This window comes from Nuphar pumila, chromosome 17 (assembly GCF_984573655.1).
Source record: "Nuphar pumila chromosome 17, dmNupPumi1.hap1.1, whole genome shotgun sequence".
In the NCBI taxonomy this organism is placed as follows: Eukaryota; Viridiplantae; Streptophyta; class Magnoliopsida; order Nymphaeales; family Nymphaeaceae; genus Nuphar; species Nuphar pumila.
The window spans coordinates 20,046,219-20,069,279 of NC_143265.1; the positions used below are offsets into that span (position 1 = coordinate 20,046,219).

Here is a 23,061-nt window from a genome sequence, read left to right on the forward strand (position 1 = left end):
AAGCTTCTATTTTATAGAAACCCGCAGTGAACTCATTCCAGTTCCAACTGATCGTGCTCGGGTCCTTTAGACAATTGCGAGCAACCCGCCTATTAGGCGAAAGCAACATAACAAGGTTAGCTTAATGTGTCAATACACGCTTAGAGGTTACTGTAGACCTCTCGTTCTGCTCTCGTAGCCCAAACACATCGTATGTGACTAAGGGTACAACTACAAGAGGAGGGACATGGATCCTTCGTAAAAGATCCAACAATACCTTCACGAAGGAAGGCACCACAATCATGGTTGAACCAGAAAGCCTAGAAACTAGGTCTCGCATCAAAGGTGAGGTAGCGCCGATCTAGCGATGGCGCAAGTACCTCGCCAGGATTCCCGCCCCTACTCGTGCATAGGCTTCTAAACCAGGCTATCTGAGTCAAATCGAATAGGTGAACTAAGGTTGTAACACACCTATCCCGAATGCACCGATTTGGGAGATCTGGCCGCTATCACTTTACAAGCTATACATTCCTGAAAATAGGATCGCACCTAGGACAATGTATTTTGAGAACTGAAGTGCATAAGTGCGCGCCGTGGCTTGTAAGCCAAGTGAAACGATATACACTATACATTCGAAGTTGCACGCAGGGAGTGCAAGCTGACAAGAGGCAAACTCATGCACATACTAATACAAAGGTACGACGAGGGACAAGCCTCGGGGGCGAAGCCGCACCGCGAGGGCAGAACGCTAAAGCTCCACACAAGGTATGAGATCATACCTCGATCATCGTAACGCACAAGCAGGCAATTACGCGAGCGACTCGTGAGGTAGGAGATCCTACACTGACTACGCAAGTGTAAATGACGACTCACGAGGCATAGGGTTGCACTTCTATAGATCAATAAGCGCAAGCAGGCAAAGGAGCATGCGACAGAGATAGGATACATGCATGAACAATGCATATGCACGAAGCGCAGCAACCAGGTAAAGACGAATACATACAAAAGGTAATTGCAAGAGCAAGCACGACAACACAAGAAAGTAAAATACGAAGAGTAAAGCAGAAGCAAGGCCATGGCGCATAAAGCGCAGGGCAACAAGTAAAAACAAGAAGTTAAGTGCAAGAACGTAAAGAAGGACTAGGCATCCTGGAGAACAAGGCAAGCATAAGCAAGTAAATGCCAAGACGCAAAGCGCGGGGCAGCAGGAAAGTAAAGTGCGAGAAAGTAGGGAGGACAAGGATCACGAAACCGCGTCCTTGAGTTAAAAGACATGGAATGTAAAGACAGGAATGAAAAGCCTAGGCACATATAGCGCGGCGGTGACAGAAAGGAAAGTGCAAGAAAGTAAAGAGGACAAGGATCGCGAAACCGCGTCCTTGAAGGTAAAGACATACGTATATATATTATACGTATACATATATCATCCTCTTTTAGTTATCTTTCTTATTTTAGCATTTATCAGTTCATTGTCCTTTCACGCAAGAATCCCCTACCTTAAGGGGCCGCGGTTACTCGTACGCATGCAGCGTAGGCAAGCAAGAGCTCGAGCCACAGAGGGCGAGCTGGATCCACCGTTCAACCTGGAGATCTTAGAATGTTAGCATATGCCACATAAGAAAAGAGAAGTAAACACAACAAGGTCTCCTGCCTGCAGAAGGCAGAGGCAGGAGCTCTGCATCCTGCAGACAAGGGTGCCAGAGGCAGGGGCCTCAGGCCTGCTTGGCAACAATAGCAGAAGCAGGGAGCAGGAGCAGGAGCTCCCTGCTAGCACAAGGAAAGGCAAGGGAGGGAGCAGGGGCTCCCTGCCACACCTGCTACAACAAGGCAGGGGGAAAACACCCCCTGTCAGAACACGAGACAGGGGCGCAGCCCCCTGCCGGCCGCAAGAACAAGGCAAGGGGGCAAAGCCCCTTGCCAGAAAACACAGAGATGCAAGGCGCAAGCCCCTGCTCGAAAACAGGAAAGCAGGGGGGGGCTTCGCCCCCTGCCGGCACAACGCAGGAAACAGGGGGGCCTCGCCCCCTGCCGGCACAAAGCAAGAGGCAGGGGGATAGAACCCCCTGCCAAGGAATAACAAAGTGTGCAGGGGGGCTCCGCCCCCTGCAGAGGAAAATAACTGAAGGCAGGGGGGCTAACCCCCTGCCGGCAAGCAACACAAAGGCAGGGGGGGCCCTCCCCCTACCGAGAACCAACAAGGGAGCAGGGGGGGGGGAGCCATGCCCCGTGCAGGTAAACACCAAAAAGGGACAGGGGGAGAGGAACCCCCTGCCAACAAATGGCAGGGGGAAGCAGAGCCCCCTGCCAACCCAATCAAGCGAGAAGAGACGGGGGGTGACAGGGCTCGATCGGTCCTTGCCGACACACCCCGAAAGCCCAAGGTGGTGGCAGGGACTCGGTCCCTGCCGACCCACCAGCAAAGAGGCAGGGGGGTAACCCCCTGCCAAAACAAGCGACAGGGGGCTCAACCCCCCTGTCGACCCACAACAAACAGGAAGGAGACACAGGGGGCGGATCCCCCTGCCAAGAAGGGCCAACGACATGGGGCTCAGCCCCCTGTCGACCAAAAACAAAGGGAGGCAGGGGGGTTTAGCCCCCTGCCAACAAGAGGTGACGACAGGGGGCTCAGCCTCCCTGTCGATCCACCCAAAACAAAAGAAGAAGGGAGAGGGGTTATACCTCGAACGACCACGGCAACAGGAGAAGTTGCTGGTCGTCGGGAGCGCTGGCTGCGAGTCGCCGGCGACAGAAAGGGGAGACAGCGAAGGGGCGGCCGGCGCTGCCAACTGCCGAAACGTTGGCGACTGAAGGGGGAAAGGGACCTCACGGGAGCAGAACAAGGGGGAGGCGACGATCGCCGGCGGCTGCAGCACCAAGGACAGCGGCCGAGGCTGACGGCGAGTCGTTGGTGCTCGGAGGCCACTGGGTCGCTCGAAACTCCGAGGGGAGGAGAAGAGGTGGCCGCAGGGAGGATCGCCGGTCGTCGGCGGCGAGGATGCCGACTATCGAAGGTCGGCGGCGATCGTGGACTCACCGGAGCTCGAAGGGGGGAAACGCCGGTCGTCAGGGAGGCCGAGGGGTGCTCGCGTCGTCAGGAGGCCCGCCGGACCGAGAAAGGAGGCGGCCGGACGGAGCCGCTCGTCGGCGTCTCCGATCGCCGGCGACAGCTCGAGGGAGGCGGAGCAGAGGAGAGAGAGAAGGGGCGAGGGTTTTGCCCCTCGCCCGAGACACCTGCGTCTTTTTAAAAGACGCAGGTTCTCGAGAGTTCGAGAACCCGAGTCCGGGTTGAGCTCGGGTCCGGCCTGGATCCGGGCCCGACACAGGGGTCAGACCCTGACTCGTGTCCGACACGTGCCGGGCACGTGTCTGACACGAGTCAGACGCGATTTTTTTTTTCACGGGCTTTACAGATACAATACCAAGATAACATTTTAGATCTCCATCTGTCAAAAATGTAAGTTTCTGCATATGCTAGAGAAGTTGGTCGGGCTTATCAATCCCGAACCTAACATCCTCTCAGCTGAAATATCCAACTCAATCCAACCGAGTGAGCCTGTCAACCAACCCAACTATATACATATGCTGCAGGAACAAAACTGAAAAATCTCAGGCATAAGTAATATTTCCATCCATTTCACATGAATGGAATTAGTATGATGGATAACACTAATCATGACAAACGTAGTTAGCTTAATGCACGTGTATCAACATGCATTGCAACTGTCTATCTCACGATTTCAGTATCTTCTGTTCAGCACTGAAGCACCCCATAGAAGTGGGTACCTAAAACATATTTTCCAAGTCAAAAATTTCAGTTGGGCACCATTCAGACTTCCCCCCCTTTTTTTTAATTATGGACAGAAGGGTCGATTCTTTCTGATTTAACTAGGCCATGAACTATACCCAACATGAATCTTAAACAAAACACGACACCCAAATTTTATGCATCAATTTAATCTAAGCAGAATTAAGCCTTCAACCAAAATTAAAAAAAATAAAATCAGCCCCTGTGGATTCATCATACACAGCGTACCTATTTTTCTTTTTAAAAAAAGAACAATAAAAATAGATGCATAGGTAAGCAATCGGGTCATCTAGTTCCTTTGCAGCATGCAAGGATACAACACAACATAGATAGGTTTTTCCATGGACTCTGCTATGACCAAGCAACAACCCTCTGTTTGAATCTTCTAATATATGTACCGAGAAGCAAAACACTCGGTCAAAAGGATGTAACTGAGAAACACCACCGGAATTGGGAAACATCACAGGAAAAAGAAATCCTAGGAACCTAAACTTGAAAACCATGAATGAAGTTGGAGTCTACATTATAACCTGTAAGACCGTCATAATGGTTTTAGAGAAAGAGTTGGAAGCAAGGTTTTACCTCAGGAAACGATGATCTAAATTCTGTTTGATGTGATAAAAATAACACAAATTTTGAAGCAATAAGATGGAGGTGATGAAATCATAAACCCAACAGCCGCCACCCTCAACAAAACCAAACCAACCATTTTGCGCCCTTGATGCGAATCTAATTCAAGAACATGAATCCACTCCAAGATCGTGAATCTAGTCCAAGAACACGTATCCAATCCAAGAAACACGGTGCTCAGGTTGAAACAATGGAAGAAGTTTACACAAAAACTGATATTCTTAACCAAGAAGAAAATCAGTTTGTTTAGGCTCATCGATATACATAAATCTTTTTCTTAAAAGAAAGAGGAAGGCAGGCGAACAAGCAAGAGAAATCGGGCCATGGGGGAACAATCCATGGTTCGCCCCTGTTAAAATATGTAATCTCATATAATATCTCATATGTAATCTCATAGACATGTAATGTTTTATCTCCTTTCTAGTTAGGATTTTTTGTTTAATTAATTCTAGTTAAAATACAACTAGAATTAGCCAAACCAATCCATCATTGGACTGATTTGGCCTTTACCTTTTTGACTAGTCAAAAGGTACCTTTTTGACCAAGTCAAAAAGGTAAATCCAAAAAGAGCTGTTGGACTCCCCAACAGCTCTATTAGAGCCGTTGGAGAGTCCAACAGTTCTCTTAAGGCTTCTCTCTACCTCTCTATAAATTTGGGGCTATTCCCCTTGTAAATACTTACTCTTGTTTTGGGTTTTTATCTCAAATCAATAAAATTGTTTATTTTTCATTTTTATACCCGTTTCGGGTTGTGTGTATTCTTAAGTTCTCTTTGTGAACCTTTGTGGTTCTTATGATGTATTTGTGAGAACTTGTTGAGAGACATTTGTTGTAGCGTATTTTTCACTTTCTTACATGGTATCAGAGCAAGGTCGGTGGACCTGTATTGGGAAGCGTGTCATGCAACTACTCTTCAAGAAAGTGAAGTCTCTTTGAAGGAGTGCTCGTGTGTAGTCTTGAAGGGCGTGGAAGGCCACTTATTTTCGATCTTTGTGGTTAAAATATTCCTCTTCCCACTTGCTTTTCTTCTTCCCCTCTCATTCCCAAGCTTGTAAAATGGATGACAATGATAATGTCACCATTAAGTCCATAAAACTCAACGATTCAAACTATGTAACATGGGCTTCAATCATGAAGCATCTTATTTGGGGAAAGGGTCTATGGGGCTTAGTTGATGGAACCGATAAGGAACCTAAACTAACGCTCACTAAAGAAGAAGGTGGAAGAGAAATACCTCTTTCGGAGGTGGAAAAAACTAAGGCCATCTCCACATATGAAAAGGAATGGAAAGAATGGAGAATGGGTCATGCCAAGATCATGTCTTGGCTAATTTCTAGTGTAGACATAAAGAAGTGTTCAAGTCTCGCAAAATTCGAACATGCTAATGATGCGTGGGAATATCTTAAGAGAATGTATTCTCTTAAAGATATTGCTCATATATGTAACTTACAAGAAAAGGTTCGGAATATGGTTCAAGGAGAGAGAAGTATTAGAGAATACTACAATAGCTTATCCGAACTATGGGAAGAGTTGGCTCTTCTTGAACCAAAGTGGCATTGTCCACAAGACATTGAGCTTCGCCAAAATCAAGTAAATGCGGAGCATTTTTTTCAATTTATAAATGGGTTGAGACCCGAATTTGAATCAACCAAGTCCGCTCTTCTACATCGGGGAAATGTTCCCTCTATTGAATATACCATTGAAGAGCTAAGTATGGAAGAAAATAGACTCAAGAAACGAGTCGACAAAAGCGATGATGATACAGTTTTAGCTGTATCTAGACCAGGTAATCACATTCGCACATACAAACCTCCACATATTGGGAGAATAAACAATGAAAGGCAAGGAGGCAATTTTGAAAGGAGAAAAGTTATTTGTTATTACTGTCATGAACCCGGACATGTTAAAACTTACTGTCCAAAGTTGAAAAAATATTATGAGAAGAAGGTAGCTGTTGTTGAATCAAAAGAATCAAATGAGACATCCATTGGAAACATGTCCCTGTCTCAGCTGGTGGAGGCTCTACAACTTCTTCTTAAAGGAACTTCTCCCTCAGCTAGAGTTGCGATCTCTTCTGTTGGCACCTCCGATCCAGGTAAACCCCTATGGCTTCTTGACTCTGGTGCTTCTTTTCACATGACACCAAATTTAAAATTATTGTCGCATTGTTATGACTCAAGTGGATCGAGTGTTTTTACTGCGGATGGAACATCCCTTGAGATAAAAGGAATAGGAAATTTCGAAAATAACTCTCAAAACTCAAAAGGATTTTGTGTTCCAAAGATTAGATATATCCCCAAACTTAATCTAAATCTCTTATCTGTTTCTCAATTAACTGATCATGGGTGTAATGTTTCCTTCTCTTCTCATAATTGTCAAGTACAGGATCACCAGTCAGGGAAGCTGATTGGGGAAGGCCATAGAGAAGGATGCTTATATTACATGGATTTTTTGGAATTACCCAAGAAAATATTATGCTGCAATGTTCAAAAAGTAGGCTTGGATCTTTTACACCAAAGATTTGGTCACCCTTGTATATCCAAGCTTCAGTACTTTCCAAACATGGAAAAATTTTGTAATTTTGAAACTTTCACTTGTGAAAAATGTATTCTTGGAAAAATGAAACGACTAGCATTTCAAGAAAGAACTTTTGTCTCCACTCGACCACTTGAATTAATTCACTCTGATGTTTGGGGTCCTGCACCAGTTACGTCAAAAGGTGGGTTTTTATACTACGTAATTTTCGTGGATGACTTTACACGATATACCTGGATTTACTTTCTCAAACACAAATTTGAAGTGTTCTTTTTTTTTCAAACATTTCATAATATGGTCAAAAATCAATTTAAGAATGATATTTCAATATTTCGCACTGATTCAGGGGGAGAATTTTTATCAACTGAATTTAAAGAATATTTGAACTCACATAGAATTTCACACCAAAAATCTTGTCCCTATACCCCTCAACAAAATGGGTTAGCTGAGAGAAAACACAGACACATTATAGAAACAACTAGAATACTACTTATCACACATCAAGTTCCTAAAGTTTTTTGGGCCGAACTATTTTAACTGCTATGTATCTTATTAATAGGATGCCCTCATCCTCAATAAAGAATATTTCTCCTACTGAAAAGCTTTATAAACAAAAACCTGATTATTCTAGACTGAGGGTGTTTGGGTGCAAGTGCTTTGTTTTTACAGATAAGAATGATAAATTCTCTCCCCGTGCTATACCCTGTACTTTTTTAGGATATGCAAATAATAAAACAGGATACATATGTTTTGACCCTAAAAACAACAAGTTATACGTTTCAAGGAATGTATCCTTTCTAGAAAATGAAAGTTTTTTTGAAAACAAAAATTCTACTGAAATAGATGAGTATTCCTTCTTGTTGGATCTAGTTCCAAAGGATAGTGAAAGAGAAATTGATCTAGATGATCAGATGGATGCGATTGATTCTGATCCTCATAGAAATAGTCAAGATTGTATTCAATAATCTAGACGAGGAAATTTAGAAAGACAGTGTGCCCTGGATAAATACACAAGGGAACATGAATCTGCCTCTTCATCTAGAAAATCCACTAGGATCTCGAGGGTTCTTGCAAAGTTTGTGTCATATCAGTCTTTTTCACCAAAACATCAAGCCCTTATTGCTCTAATTCATTCCTATGAAGAACCTCCCAGTTATGATATAGCCAAGGATCAACCAGAATGGGTCAAGGCTATGAAAGTCGAATTAGAAGCCTTAGAAAAAGCAAATACTTGGACCATTCAAGACCATCCTCCAAACAACAAGAAACCTATTGGTTGTCGCTGGGTGTACAAGGTGAAAACCAAGAGTGATGGCACTCTTGAAAGATTCAAGGCCCGGTTGGTGGCAAAAGGCTATTCTCAAGAATATGAAATAGACTATGAAGAGACCTTTGCCCCAGTAGCTAGAATGACCACTGTTAGAATCCTAATAGCTCTTGCATCAATAAAAGGATGACATATCTTTCAAATGGATGTTAAAAATGCTTTTCTAAATGGAACTTTAGCTGAAGAAGTATACATGGACCCACCACCAGGAATGAATATACCTAAAGGGAAAACACTTCGCCTAAACAAGGCTTTATATGGTCTCAAGCAAGCTCCAAAAGCTTGGTATGATAAGTTTAGTAAGGTTATGCTTGATTTTGGTTTTTGATTGTCTTATTGACACAACTTTGTTTGTTAAGAATTCTGATGCAGGTATTATCATCCTTCTACTCTATGTTGACGACATGATCATCATTGGAAGTGATAAACAGAGAGTTTATGATATTAAAAAATTTCTGAAAACACATTTTGAAATGAGTGATTTGGGTTTTTTGAAATATTTTCTTGGTATAGAAGTTGCCTACTCACCTAGAGGTTACTTGCTAACTCAATCTAAGTTTGCATTAGATATTGTTGCCAGGTCAGGTATTTCAGATAAAAGACATGTTGATACTCCTGAGATTGTGAATGTCAAAATGAAGATTGATGATGGAGAGCCACTCGAGAATCCGACTTCGTATAGGCAACTTGTTGGGGCTCTATCATATCTATCTATCACAAGACCTGGCATTACACATGCAGTCCATACAGCCAGTCAATTTCAACATGCTCCAACTTCTGTTCATATGGGAGCAGTTTTGCGTATTATTAGATATATCAAAAATTCTATTTCTCAAGGATTATTTTTATCCGCCTCCTCTAACTTAGAACTGCTTGCTTATACTGATGCAGATTGGGGTGGTGATCCAAATGACCGCCACTCAACTACAGGTTTTTGTGTCTTTTTAGGAGAATCCTTGGTGTCTTGGCGATGTAAGAAGTAACAAAAGGTCTCTCTCTCATCAACTGAAGCTGAATATAGGGCAATGGCTACAACTACTATGGAATTAGTCTGGCTTCGACGTCTACTTTCCGATATGGGAGTTGAAAGTCCAAAAGCATCAAATCTGTGTTGTGACAACAAGAGCTCTATCTATATTGCAAGCAATCGGACATTTCATGAACGCACCAAGCATATAGAAATGGATTGCCATTATGTTCGAGAGGAATTTTTGCGTGGCACCATCAATCTTCCCTATGTTGCTTCAGAATATCAGCTGGCCGATTTCTTCACCAAGCCTCTCGTTGCTTCTAGGTTTCACTTTCTCTTAGGCAAACTTTCGGTTATCCAACCGTAAGTTTGAGGGAGAGTATTAAAATATGTAATCTCATATAATATCTCATATGTAATCTCATAGACATGTAATGTTTTATCTCCTTTCTAGTTAGGATTTTTCGTTTAATTAATTCTAGTTAAAATACAACTAGAATTAGCCAAACCAGTCCATCATTGGACTGATTTGGCCTTTACCTTTTTGACTAGTCAAAAAGGTACCTTTTTGACCAAGTCAAAAAGGTAAATCCAAAAAGAGCTGTTGGACTCCCCAACAGCTCTATTAGAGCCGTTGGAGAGTCCAACAGCTCTCTTAAGGCTTCTCTCTACCTCTCTATAAATATGGGGCTATTCCCCTTGTAAATACTTACTCTTGTTTTAGGTTTTTATCTCAAATCAATAAAATTGTTTATTTTTCATTTTTATACCCGTTTCGGGTTGTGTGTATTCTTAAGTTCTCTTTGTGAACCTTTGTGGTTCTTATGATGTATTTGTGAGAATTTGTTGAGAGACATTTGTTGTAGCGTATTTTTCACTTTCTTACAGCCCCCATGTTTTTTTTAAGGAAAACAACCCTCTACAAGTGTTCCATGGATTCTCATCTCAAATCAACACACGGAATCGAATCCATATTCGATTCCTCACCCAGATTCAAGAGAAGCACCATACCTTTTTCGTTGGTTTTTCGGCGATCGGAGACGGCCGTCGCGAGAGAAGGGTCGGCTGATGTCGCTTTCTCCGCTGCCGAGCCTCGTCAGCGTTGCCGAGCCTCGTCAGCGCTGCCGTGAAGGGGCGTTCGGGAGGGAGAGCGAGAAGGAGGTAAGAGGGAGCTTCACTCGACGAGAGTGGAGCAGATGCTTGCCTCAGGTGGGAGGTCGTCGGCGACGCTGGCTCTGGATCGGCCAGCGTCGTCGGTTGCTGCAATGCAGGGAGCGCACGAGAGAGGGAGACGAGCGCAGAGTGAAGAGGGCGAGACCCTCTCCAACCCCTTTTTATCGGACGAAGGCCCTCCCTCCCTCCGCGAAAGGCGGAGGGAGTCGGTTACGGCCCTCCGTAACCTTCCCCTCTTCTTGAGTTTGGCAAGAACCGTCCTAGATCCGAAACTTGGATCCCAGGCCCAAATCACAATATTATGAAATTTGTATATAATTTTTCTAAATAAATGCCTAAAAGTTGCTGTTATTACACATTCCATCATAAAACAAGAATGTACACGAAACTAATATCCATACGCATGCGAACATATGCATGTAACACACATTAACATGATCCAATTCATGCATAAGCTCTCGGATATGCACATGATTATATTCTTGCAAACATCAAAATTAATTTCAGAATTTTCAATGCGTATGATATGAGCTATAGCAAGTCAAACAAATCCAAATCATGTTTATGTATCATTTTAGAAAATGCATACATCAATTTCAAATGTGATCATATTCGTGCACGAATTCAATTGTGCAGGAATTACTTATCGAGCCAACCACAAGACAAATTGAATTCACAAATCAAACAATCATCTTCCCAATAGATCTGGACCAGCTTTGCGTATACAAGAGATTTCGCAAGTTTGACCAGATTTACAAATGTCAAAACAATGCGAATCTGATTAGGTTTGCACTCAAGCAAAGCAGTGCAAATCTGATCAGATTTGAAGTGCACTGCTTGAGATCAGGTTTGCACTCAAGCAATGCACTACAAATCTGATAAGATTTTAACTCACTAGGAGTCGACAAAACTGATCAGGTTTGCACTCAAAAAATCAATTTGAAATCGGTCCCCAAATATCTAATTTGAATTCCGATAACAGTCATTCAATAACGGTATATTTAAATCTAATGACAACTATCATATACAACATATTGTTAGATCTAACGTCAGACACCAAATTAACATGTTGCTAAATCTGGAAACAACCATCAAATTAACAACTTAAGGTAGATCTGATAAGCATCAAGAGTAATATATATGGATGAGTCTAAAACAACATAACAAAAAGAAAAATTTCCAGGTCTGATTAGACTAAAATCAATTTAATAACATTCCATGGTATGGTTTCACCCACCCGATTTTCAATCAGAAAAGTAACTATCATAACAGTTCACATATAAGTGTCAAAACTGATTTTTATGACATGAAATCGAGCTGACGACAATCCGCCAACAATCAACCACTATCATGACAAAAAATATGCTCAACACAGTCAATAAGATCAACCTAAAAACATGCTGATGTCCTCTTAAAAAAACAGATTTTCAGCAGGTCTAATCGGCCTGCACTAACGCTGCATGTGGGTCGACAGATCTGGACCAAATTTGTCGACACAAACAGTCAGCAGACTTGTCCAGATCTGTCTACATGCAACTTGCGCAAGGCTGCTAACATAGCTGGAGACATAATTTTTTTTTGAACATGAATTATAGAAATAGCCAATTTTTATAGGTACACAGATCTGGTCCAGAAAATTCTTATGCGAATCAAACCAGAAGTAGGTCCAGTATGCTGTTTTATAAACGGTTGCAATGACTGTGTTATAAAACTACCATTAAGGCATACATACATGCGTGGAATCGTTGGCTGTTAAAGCTAAAGAAGATCCGATTTTCTGTTATGATGGATAACAAATTTTTTTCCAGCAATATCAATGTTTCATGTTAGAGCCATTTTAAGGCTGTCATAACTACTTAATATCAAAATGGGATTTGATGCCATTAGGTTGGTCCAAACTGTTTTCAATATCGACTTATGAACTGCTGTGATATTGTTTTGTTTTTTTTGAAACCTCTAAACTTCATATAGGCATAATCATGTATCAGAAAAATATATGCATATTGTGTTTCATAAGCTCACGGCTGTATATGTGCAATCAGTCCTTAGTTAATGAATATTTGCTGTTTAGTATGCTTTTTGGAAGTCCGGTATGGTTCAGATTTGTTTTGCCCATGCATATAGACAAATTTGGTCCAGATCTATAGTATTTACAGATGTAGATCTCGATAAACCTGTAGGTGTGGACAGATCTAGTTCAAATTTATCCAGGGTACATACACAGGTTGTTGTCGGGTTGGTTATGGATTCATACCTATGGCCGACCTGTGTGAGGCTGCCCAAAACTTTTGTATATAAAAAAATCAATTACTGATAATAAAGAAAAAGAAACAAAATCTGTTATACTCGGTTAGTACTGATCAGTGTTGTGAAAAGCGTTGAGGCGAGGCGTAAAACATAAGCCTCAAAGTTTTTTTTTTAAAAACTTAAAAAAACTATAAAAAATATCTACAATTATAAATAAATAAAAAATTCTTTATTGATGAAGCAACAACCAACAAGAAATAAAAAATCTCAAATAAATACTGAAAAAACATGAGATTAACATGTAACAATAACATTAATGCAACAACTTGATCTATGTAAGTATCTAAGAAATAAAACATGAGCATTCATTAAATAAAAAATTAACATTAACAATAAAATGCATATTAGCATTAACAATATCATGTCATAATTAGAAAATGCATTTTAGCATTAACAACCAAATGTTAATATATATATATATATATATATATATATATATATATATATATATATATATATATATATATATATAGGGTTGTGACTGCATGTAATTGCATGACTTGATTTTGCCACTAAAAGGGCTTAACGTCACATTTTAGAAGAGATTATTGCTCCTACGAAATTGAATACATTGAACAAGTTGACACGGTGATATTAATTTTCTGTGAAACGAAGCAACTAATCTCAATGACTTCATTAATGTGGTTGCTTTGAGTGTCTATTAGACTGCAAATTGGTGAACCTGCTACTAAGGGTGTCAATGGACTGGGTATGACCCGATCCTGACCCATATTGGATCTTATAGGGTCTGGGTTTGGTTGCAAAGAAGGGATTCTGATTAATTATTCAGGTTGGACCCATGAGGTCTGATTATTATATGGGTTGGGTATGGTTTATAAATTTTTATACCAAACCAGGTCTGACCGGACTTTCGGTTAAGATTCTCAAATTTTCAATGTAAAATAATAAAAAATATTATTTTGCCAGGTATTTGATGAGTTGTGGAGCCTGATTTAGAGTTTTTGCTCTTGCAAAAAGGGGGGTTCGGGGGCTCCAACCGGGCGCGGGTCCAGGGGGCAGCGCCCCCCAGAAGAATTTTTTTTTGGGCTTATGTTTGAGACCCGATTTCTTACGGATCAGACCCGATCTTAAAGATAATGACGAAGACACTCTATAATATCATCCATTGTGTGATTTTAGTGCGTAGGAATTTTTGCCTGAACATTGCGTATGTAAGTTTGACTCCACAATGGCTCAAAAACAAGATTGGAAAATCTTAGAACGGTAAGATTTTCAATGATGTTTCTTCCCAGTAGATGGTCGATTCTGAAATAAGTTGGGAAAGGCATGAAAACATACTATATATATTTTGGCTTTTGTTGAATAAGGCTTCAGTTAATTCAAGCAATAATCTACTAGAGAGAAGATGAATAGGCACACTTGAAATAATAACAAGCTTGTATATTTGCTTCTCTTCAAAATTTGAAAGAAGCGACTGTGTCAACACAAAGGAAGATTGCAAATCAAAGCCAAAAGGCTTCTCAATTATTACTCTGTTCCAACCTCTTCTAGTTTGAGCATTCTCAGCCAATGATGATGTAACATCCAGAAGTGCCTCTTGTGGAACATATAGGTAAAATATCTGGTTGGCTTCAGAGTGACCGTAGAAAGCAAAGAATAAACAAAATTCCAAAATTCGAGGCATGCACGCCTCGGCTTGAGGCTCGCCTCGAGGCGTGCGCCTCAAGACGTATGAGGCGCACACCTCAGGGCTTTTGCGCTTTATACATGCGCCTCAAGGCATAAAGCCCCTCGCCTTGAGGCGAGACACATTTTTTGCCCCTTGAGGCGCGTTTTTAATAACACTGGTACTGATTTTCTTAAACTTGCTGCTTTATTGCCCAAGCTCATAAATCGACCCCTGTGAGGATCATGAGTGGGTTGTTTAGATTCTGTTTTACATATGATATGACTGACATAAAAAATGTTTGATGCTGCCATATGGTTTGACTTTCAAAACAGTTTTGAGGTCGTGGTTGTCGATTGTTGATTAGCATATTTTTGGAATACCTTTCTATGCTGTCATGATTGACTGACTACTAAATCGTTCTCATGTTGCTATATATATATGTATTCTGTCATGTGTGTTGTTAAATGCTTGAACTCTTGAGTTATGTGGGTTGTTGTAAGGCAGAATAATACTGTATATTCTTGTGCGACACCTGTGGCCATATGTTTCTGTAGTAGAAATATGTTGCCAACAACATGCTAATGTTGTCATGTGTACTGTGGCAACATAGGTATGACTCAGAGGTTATGTTCTGTATTTCTAGCATGTTCAAATTGGTTACATGAATGGAAATAATGTTTATTGGTTATGTATGATCATGCAAATGAATATTATGTTAGCATAGATGTGCACATCATGAACACAAAGTTTCTGAAGTTATTTTGATGTTGCACTAAAATGATCATGTGCATGTTGGGATGTTATGCGTACAATTAATCATGAAATAATGCGTGCTGTAAGCATTGTTAGTATGTATATGCAATTTGTGTTATATGTACATTCTTGTTTATGAATGAATGTGCATTATGGACATGTTTCAATAGTTATGTATGTGCATGTTCACTGAAGATTTTGCGTAAGATGCATCAGTGGTCAGATGAGAATCACTGTAGGCCTTGTGGGTCAGGAACATGTGTTGCAACAAGATTAGTGTGAAATCCAGTAATAAAATACAAATTGTGTGTTAAGCTACAACTGCGAACCTATCTTGGACTTTGGGAATTGTGGTGCTCATTTTGAGTATCCGTGTGTTTAATGAAAAGTGAAACCAAACTTGTGTGTATTTAATAGAGATATGCATGCAAAAGGGAACTCTGATAATAACTTAATAAATTGTTCATGCATGTGCATTGAAATCATGCATATTTACTATTCTACATTAGATCATGTATTCTTACTTGTTTCTGTTGCATGTGAGAAATTGTTATTTTATGATAATTGTTTTCAAATGTTTGAATAGTAAATGGTTTATGAGATTGTTGTTGTTATATTTTCTCAGAATACTTGCAAGAATTTGATTTATGCTCTTTCTTGCCTATTTGGATTTTTAAAGGAATTTGTATAAAGAATCTTTGATTCTTACCCAGTATTTTCAATGTTTTTCTCAAGATCTGGAGCTCAGTGATGGGGATGACTGCCACAGGGAGTCTGCGAGATCGCGTGACTTGCTTCTGTTTTCTTGGATAGTGTGGTTCTGAGATTTTATACTTTAATTTAATTCTGTTCTCAAATTTTGATTATTGATTAATAAAGTTAGTTATTTGATTGTATGGTTCAATGTAAAGATGACATGTGGTTTGAAAGTTTTTAAGTCTGTAAGGCCCCGAATACTTGGGTTTTGGTTTCCGCAATTGTTTGATTTTTTTTTCCACTTTTCAACGAAGATGAGTTGGGGTCATTAAAGAGGTTACCTGTCCCACTTAAATGAAAATGTACATCCTAATTGTTCTAAAAAACTGATATCCAGTGGGTGGGATATTAATTAATGATGACACCGATGACACAAAACCTACACCTTGTTTAGTGTGAAAGTCAATTATTTGCTCCCAGACTTGAAACAATGACTCTAATCACTCTGACTAGTAAGCAGAGGCCTTTTAGACACATGAAATACAGGAAGTCAGGGTATAAGAGAAATTGTGCCTTTTCTTCTATTCAGTTTCTCAAATTAAGAAGTCACAAGTATATTTGAGGTACTTTCAGTCACATGCATCAATCTACAATCATGTGCACATGTATGACAAATATTATGCAGGTATGAACTAAACAATTCTTGAGTTCAAATTTGAACATTTACGCAAAAAAAATTGCTTCTTATTAGCATGTAGGACATTGTGCAGGAAATCTTAATGCATAACATGAGATTCCAGCCAGATTAATGGTGTTTTGGACAATTTTTCAGGTTCTATTCTATTCTTCCAAAATCTGGCAAATGTTCTTTTCCACATGTGTTTTCTATGCGTATGGAATCTGCTGCACTAGCGTGCTGTTTGACTTTTCTTTTTCTTCCTTTTCATGGTTAACATGGGTATCACATGGTGGCTTCATTAAGCATTTTCACATGTAGCTTTCTTCTGATGGCAGGTGATGGATACAATACTAACATACCTAGAAATTGGTGAAGTAAAGTACTTGCAACTATTTCCACAAATGAATACGACTTGCAAATTGAGATTTCATAAGGTTGGTGTTCCGTGGAAAGGGATTATACATTAAATTTATCGTCAATCTTATGATGACATCATCCTTTCCCTATTTGAGGCATGAAAAAAAGCTGCTCCATTGTTGGCAGACTCCACCGGGTTTGCTTGCTGTCAAGGATGTGGTAATTGCCAACATTCTGAAGTAGGTCATTCACTCCTTTAGTTATTTCACACACTTTGTTGCTGGTCTTTTCAAATTCTGACTGGAGCCTTTGAATGCATTCTCAGGTCAGAAACTAAACAAGGATATTATGTGTTTGATGTACCTAGTTTAGCAAATACTGTTGGGATGGCACCTTATCAATTGATTCATCATATTAAGAGGTTAAAGGTAAACCAAAATTTTCGTGTTTATATTGGCCCACCTTGGCTTTTTTTGCTATTATTAATTGGCTTATGTTTGTAGTTTCATGAGATATTAGTATTTGAATGGTGAGCTTAGATCACACATAAATTTGCTACATTTATCTCAAATTTTGTTGTTGTGTGGCCGTTTTGATAGTAATCTCGTCTCCCACGTGGTACTATACAAGTGATATGATCCTTATGATGTCATTTAAGGCAAAATGTTCAATTTTTGATGTTCTTCATATGATGATCTTTGTTGCTGTTTCTGCTTTTGCGATTGGATAAAATTAAACTCGCACCAACATATCATGTGTTTATTTTATGAGAGTTGATTTGGGATATGGTGTTACCAGCAGCCATCAATTGAACTGTATGAAACAATTGATTGTGTCGTTACTAAATGTTCTTGACAATTTGCCACTGGAGTTGAGAATTCTTTTTCCTTCACTAATGCTATGCAATGTTGTCAAAATCATATTGTGGGCATATCTGAAGGGCCAATGCCATAAGAAATAAAAAAATTTACAAAAAAATAAAAAAGCATCACTTCATAACTAAAAGAAAATATCTTTAAACCACTGTCACCAATATCGGTGATATTTTGAAAATATCGCAAGAAATATATATTAAAGGGAATATCTCGTGATATTTGTAAAATATCGCCTGAAGACAAAGTATTGTGATATTATCGTGATAATATCCCAATATTTTTGGGAAAAACATTTTTTTTAAAGTTTGCATTTCCCATTTTTTTATTTCTTTTATACTTTAAAACCTTTTTAAGCATGTTTCTTTATATTTTTTGAATAAAAATAATGCAAGACTTATTATTTTCTTAGATTTTTGTTCTTATTTATATTTTTTTTAATTTTTAAAATCTCTAGAATTTTCCGAGATTTTCCCAAGATTTTTCAACTTTTTGAAAATCTCTCCAATAAATATCCTCACTGAGATAATACCTTGAACAATATAGGCGACTGGTTTAAACACTAAAACTATTAAAACAACATATAAACCTAGATTTAGACTGCTAGAACATGTTTAGTAATAGTTACTAACAAGTAAAAACTGACAAAACAAAATAGTTAAACAATCAGAAGATCCATGTCAATGAATACCAAAAATATTCCCAATCAGTTGACGGTCCTCAATTGCCTAAATCACAGATATACCCAATACCTGGTTTCATTACAAAACTGGACTTGTGAACATAAACTCTCCTCAGTGATCAGGTGGAGTTTGCCAAGAGTTATGTAAAACATTATATTACCATTTGTGTACTGCCCTTTATTAGCGTTCTTTTGTACATAACATTTTGATTAGTGGTATTTTTGAGCTTGTTATGTTTTCTTTTTATTTGCCTTGTAATGTACCGACCCTATGCATGGAACTCCTTTTTGTTAATGTGAATGAAGCTCTCCTTCTACCATTGCTTTGCAACTAATTATTAAAATATATGGATGTTATATATATACATATATATTATATATATATGTCTATATGTGTGTGTGTGTATATATATATCTTTTGTAATGCCCATTAGCGGCAATTTGGTCTTTTCATCTTTTTGTAAATATTCATGTCCATTAGGGACATTTTTGTATTTCTATTTTTCTTTTCTTTTTTCTTTTGATTTGTTAAAGGGGTAAAAAGGGGTTCCCTTAAGAATCGTTGGGACCCTCCCCAACAGTCACAAATGCGACTGTTGTGGTGTAATATCATGTGTTTTTTACTAGAGATTTTTGAAATTTTGGCAAGTGTTGTAGAAAAATCGATAAATGCTCGTTCGTAGGTGGTGTCAATTGAATCTGGGTGCAATCCGGGTCTCATCGGTAAGACCTAAACGAGCCAATTCAAAGGTGATCAAAACTTTTATTTTCAGCCTTTAAAATCAAGCAAAATTCAAGTTAAAGTCAGGAAAAATTCGGAGGCAAAATTTGAATTATATATTGATAGATGCGCCTCAAAATTTTGAGTTCAACGATATTTGATTTCTTTGAATTCGGGTTACGGTTGACCCAAAAATCATATTTTTTTTCAAAAAAGGCCCGCTTCGATGGGACTGAGTCTAGATTGGATCGGACCGGATCCGATCCATATGATCCAAGTTAATATGGATATGGACTTAGTCTAAGACCCATATTAATTACGATCTGAACAAGCTCAGGATTTATATGGGTTTTGGATATGGATTTAGATCTTGGATTCAGATCCAGATCCAACAAAATTAAAGCTTAAAATTCAGTATAAAGGTTTAATTTAAGGACATTTAAAGTTAAAAAGGCCCCTAGAGCGATAAGGCACCCTCTAAAATTTTCTAGATATTTATTTATTAATTAATAATAAATAAATAATTAATTTAATATTAAAAATTATTAAATTCTGATTTTCAGTTAATATAGTAGTTACAAAATGGTGGGGTTTTTAGAAGAGCCCAATTTTGTTGGGTAATTAAAAAAGTAAGTAATTCAATAGTGGAAGGAGTTGAAAAAGTCAACATAAAGAAGCAAGGAAAGAGGATGTTAAAGATAAAGTTGTATATTAGAAAGACTCTATCTCATAGCCAAATGGGTGAGAATCTCGAGAAGGACATCACCCTCTCTAGAAAACAAAAAAATTATAAAAGGGTCTAACTCGCCCTTATCTCTAGATTTTGTTTTCTAGAGAGAGAGAGAGAGAGAGAGAGAGAGAGAGAGAGAGAGAGAGAGAGAGAGAGAGAGAGAGAGAGAGAGAGAGAGAGAGAGAGAGAGAGAGATCCATCCATCTCCTTCTCCGGTCATCAAATGATTTCTCCAATTTTTTTCTAATTCCAACTAAGGTACGGGTTCTTCTCTTCACTCGAATGGGGAGAAAAAACATCGATTAGGTTTGTGCAATGTTTTTGGTGAAAAAAAGAATATAGAAGTAAAGAAAAAAAATGAAGAAATCTAAACTGGAGTACCAAATATATATATATGTGTGTGTGTGTGTGTGTGTGTGTGTGTGTGTGTGTATAGGTTGTAGATCTGCCACAGAATGCTGGTTGGCTTGAGCACAATTTTTGATTCCGCGATTTTTAGTTTTCATGTGAAAAATATGAAATCTGATCTGCGTGTTACATTGTGTATGTTTCTCGGTTATAGTTACATTTTTGCAATTTTTCATGTTAAAACAGTAAATTCTATTTGCATGTTTTCATGTTAAAAGAGTAAATTATATTTGCATGCTTTCATGTTAAAACAGTAAATCACATTTGCATATTTCATGTTAAAACAATAAATCTTATATACATGTTTCATTCATGTTTATGTTAATACAGAAAATCAGATATGCTTACCCTGCTAGAACAAAAAATTTAAATTTCGTGTGTTCATGATTGAAGTAATGAATAAGATTTGTTGGTGTGCTTGGCTTTTAAAAAATAATATATATATATATATATGTGTGTGTGTGTGAGAACACATGTATATATATATATATATATATATATATGGTTAAGGTGGGATGCAGTCACGGTTTGGGCCAGATTCAACCCAAACCGAGTCTGCTGCAACATCACACACACACACACATTATATATATAATGTGGGTGAAGTTCAGCCGGGGTTAACCATAACCCGCGACGGGCTGGTTTATATCAGGTCTGATCCAAACCAGGCCTGACAGGCCTATTCACCCATAACAGTGTGGATTTAAAAAAAAAAAGAATTCCATGCTGATTGTAACAGACATTGAAAGAGAACTCATGTGTCACACCCCAGCCGACTGAAGTCAGCTGGGGGTGGACTCAAACTGAATATATATATATATATATATATATATATATATATATATATATATATCAAAGGCTTAAGTTTGTACATGTTAATGTGCAGATTTTTACATACCAAATGCTTAGGTTATACATGTTAATGTGCAGACTTTTACATGATAATTTCTTAGGTTTATACATGTTCAAAGTGTAGATTTTTACATGTTAGATATTCAGATTTACGAGTTGATTGTAAGCATGTTAAATGCTCATGTTTATATCCAGATTTACATATGTTAAATGCTCATGTTTATGTCCAGATTTACATATGATAAATGCTCATGTTTATGTCCATATTGACATATAGTAAAGGTTTAGAATATATACATGTTTAATGTTTAGATTTATACATGATTAATATTCAGATTCGTGTGTTTGCCCATGTCTAGATCATGCATTTTTATGATTGGATTGTTATGCATGTTTTCATATGGTTATTAAGCATGCTTCCATGTGATTGCTGAAAATGTTTTCATGTGACCACTTGTTCTATCCCGTGTGTGGTCAGCATGAATCCGGGCTCGGTAGCTATGTGTTATTAGCCGAGTTGCCCGATTTTGACAAAAGTAATGGTTGTATTCATGATCATGCAATTTAACACAATAATGGCATAAATGTGCCCAATGTTATCAAAAACGCGCCTTGAGGCGCAAAAGGCATGCCTTGCCTTGAGACATGACCCTCTTTGTCTCAAGGCACAAAAAATTTATTTTTTTTACAACAAGATTTCTGAGACATGATCAACAAGATTTTTGTAGGTTAATCTCATATATTTTCCAGTTATTTCAGTTATGTAATCAGTTCTTAGTATATTACTATATTTTAACTTTTGTTGGTTAATCTCGTATATTTTTCAGTTATGTAATTAATTTCTTAATATATTTTAACTTTTGTTGGTTAATCTCATATATTTTCCAGTTATGTAATCAGTTTTTTAGTTACTTTTATACGTTAATCTCATATTTTTAGAATAATCTCATATATTTTAACTTTTGTAGGTTAATCTCATGTATTTTCCAGTTATTTCAGTTATGTAATCAGTTTCTTAGTGTATTTTAACTTTTTTTGGTTAATATCATATATTTTTCAGTTATGTAATCAGTTTTTAGTTACTTTTATATGTTAATCTCATATTTTTTAGAACAATCTCATATATTTTAACTTTTTGTAGGTTAATCTCATATATTTTCTAGTTATTTCAGTTATGTAATCAGTTTCTTAGTATATTTTAACTTTTGTTGGTTAATCTCATATATTTTCCAGTTATGTAATCAGTTTTTTAGTTACTTTTATATGTTAATCTCATATTTTTTAGAACAATCTCATATATTTTAACTTTTTGTAGGTTAATCTCATATATTTTTCAGTTATTTCAGTTATGTAATCAGTTTCTTAGTATATTTTAACTTTTGTTGGTTAATCTCATATATTTTCCAGTTATGTAATCAGTTTTTTAGTTACTTTTATATGTTAATCTCATATTTTTTAGAATAATCTCATATATTTTAACTTTTGTTGGTTAATCTCATATATTTTCCAGTTATGTAATCAGTTTCTTAGTATATTTTATCTTTTGTTGGTTAATCTCATATATTTTCCAGTTTTGTAATCATGTTTTACTTACTTTTATATGTTAATCTCATATTTTTTAAGGATAATCTCATATATTTTTCAGTTATTTCAGTTATGTAATCAGTTTCTTAGTATATTTTAACTTTTGTTGGTTAATCTCATATATTTTCCAGTTATGTAATCAGTTTTTTAGTTACTTTTATATGTTAATCTCATATTTTTTAGAATAATCTCATATATTTTAACTTTTGTTGGATAATCTCATATATTTTCCAGTTATGTAATCAGTTTCTTTGTATATTTTATCTTTTGTTGGTTAATCTCATATATTTTCCAGTTTTGTAATCATGTTTTAATTACATTTATATGTTAATCTCATATTTTTTTAGGATAATCTCATATATTTTTCAGTT

The 23,061-nt window shown here is 37.8% G+C and overlaps 1 protein-coding gene across 1 annotated transcript in view; it reads left to right on the top strand.

Annotated features, from left to right (window-relative positions):
• The window catches only part of LOC149811769 (DEAD/DEAH box RNA helicase family protein), a 74,809-nt gene that overhangs the window by 42,798 nt on the left and 8,950 nt on the right, over positions 1-23,061 (top strand). The window contains exons 13-15 of the mRNA XM_089992919.1: positions 16,820-16,918; positions 17,028-17,080; positions 17,167-17,269. Of these exons, the coding sequence (XP_089849045.1) occupies positions 16,820-16,918; positions 17,028-17,080; positions 17,167-17,269 (255 nt within the window). The remainder of the gene's footprint in view (positions 1-16,819; positions 16,919-17,027; positions 17,081-17,166; positions 17,270-23,061) is intronic.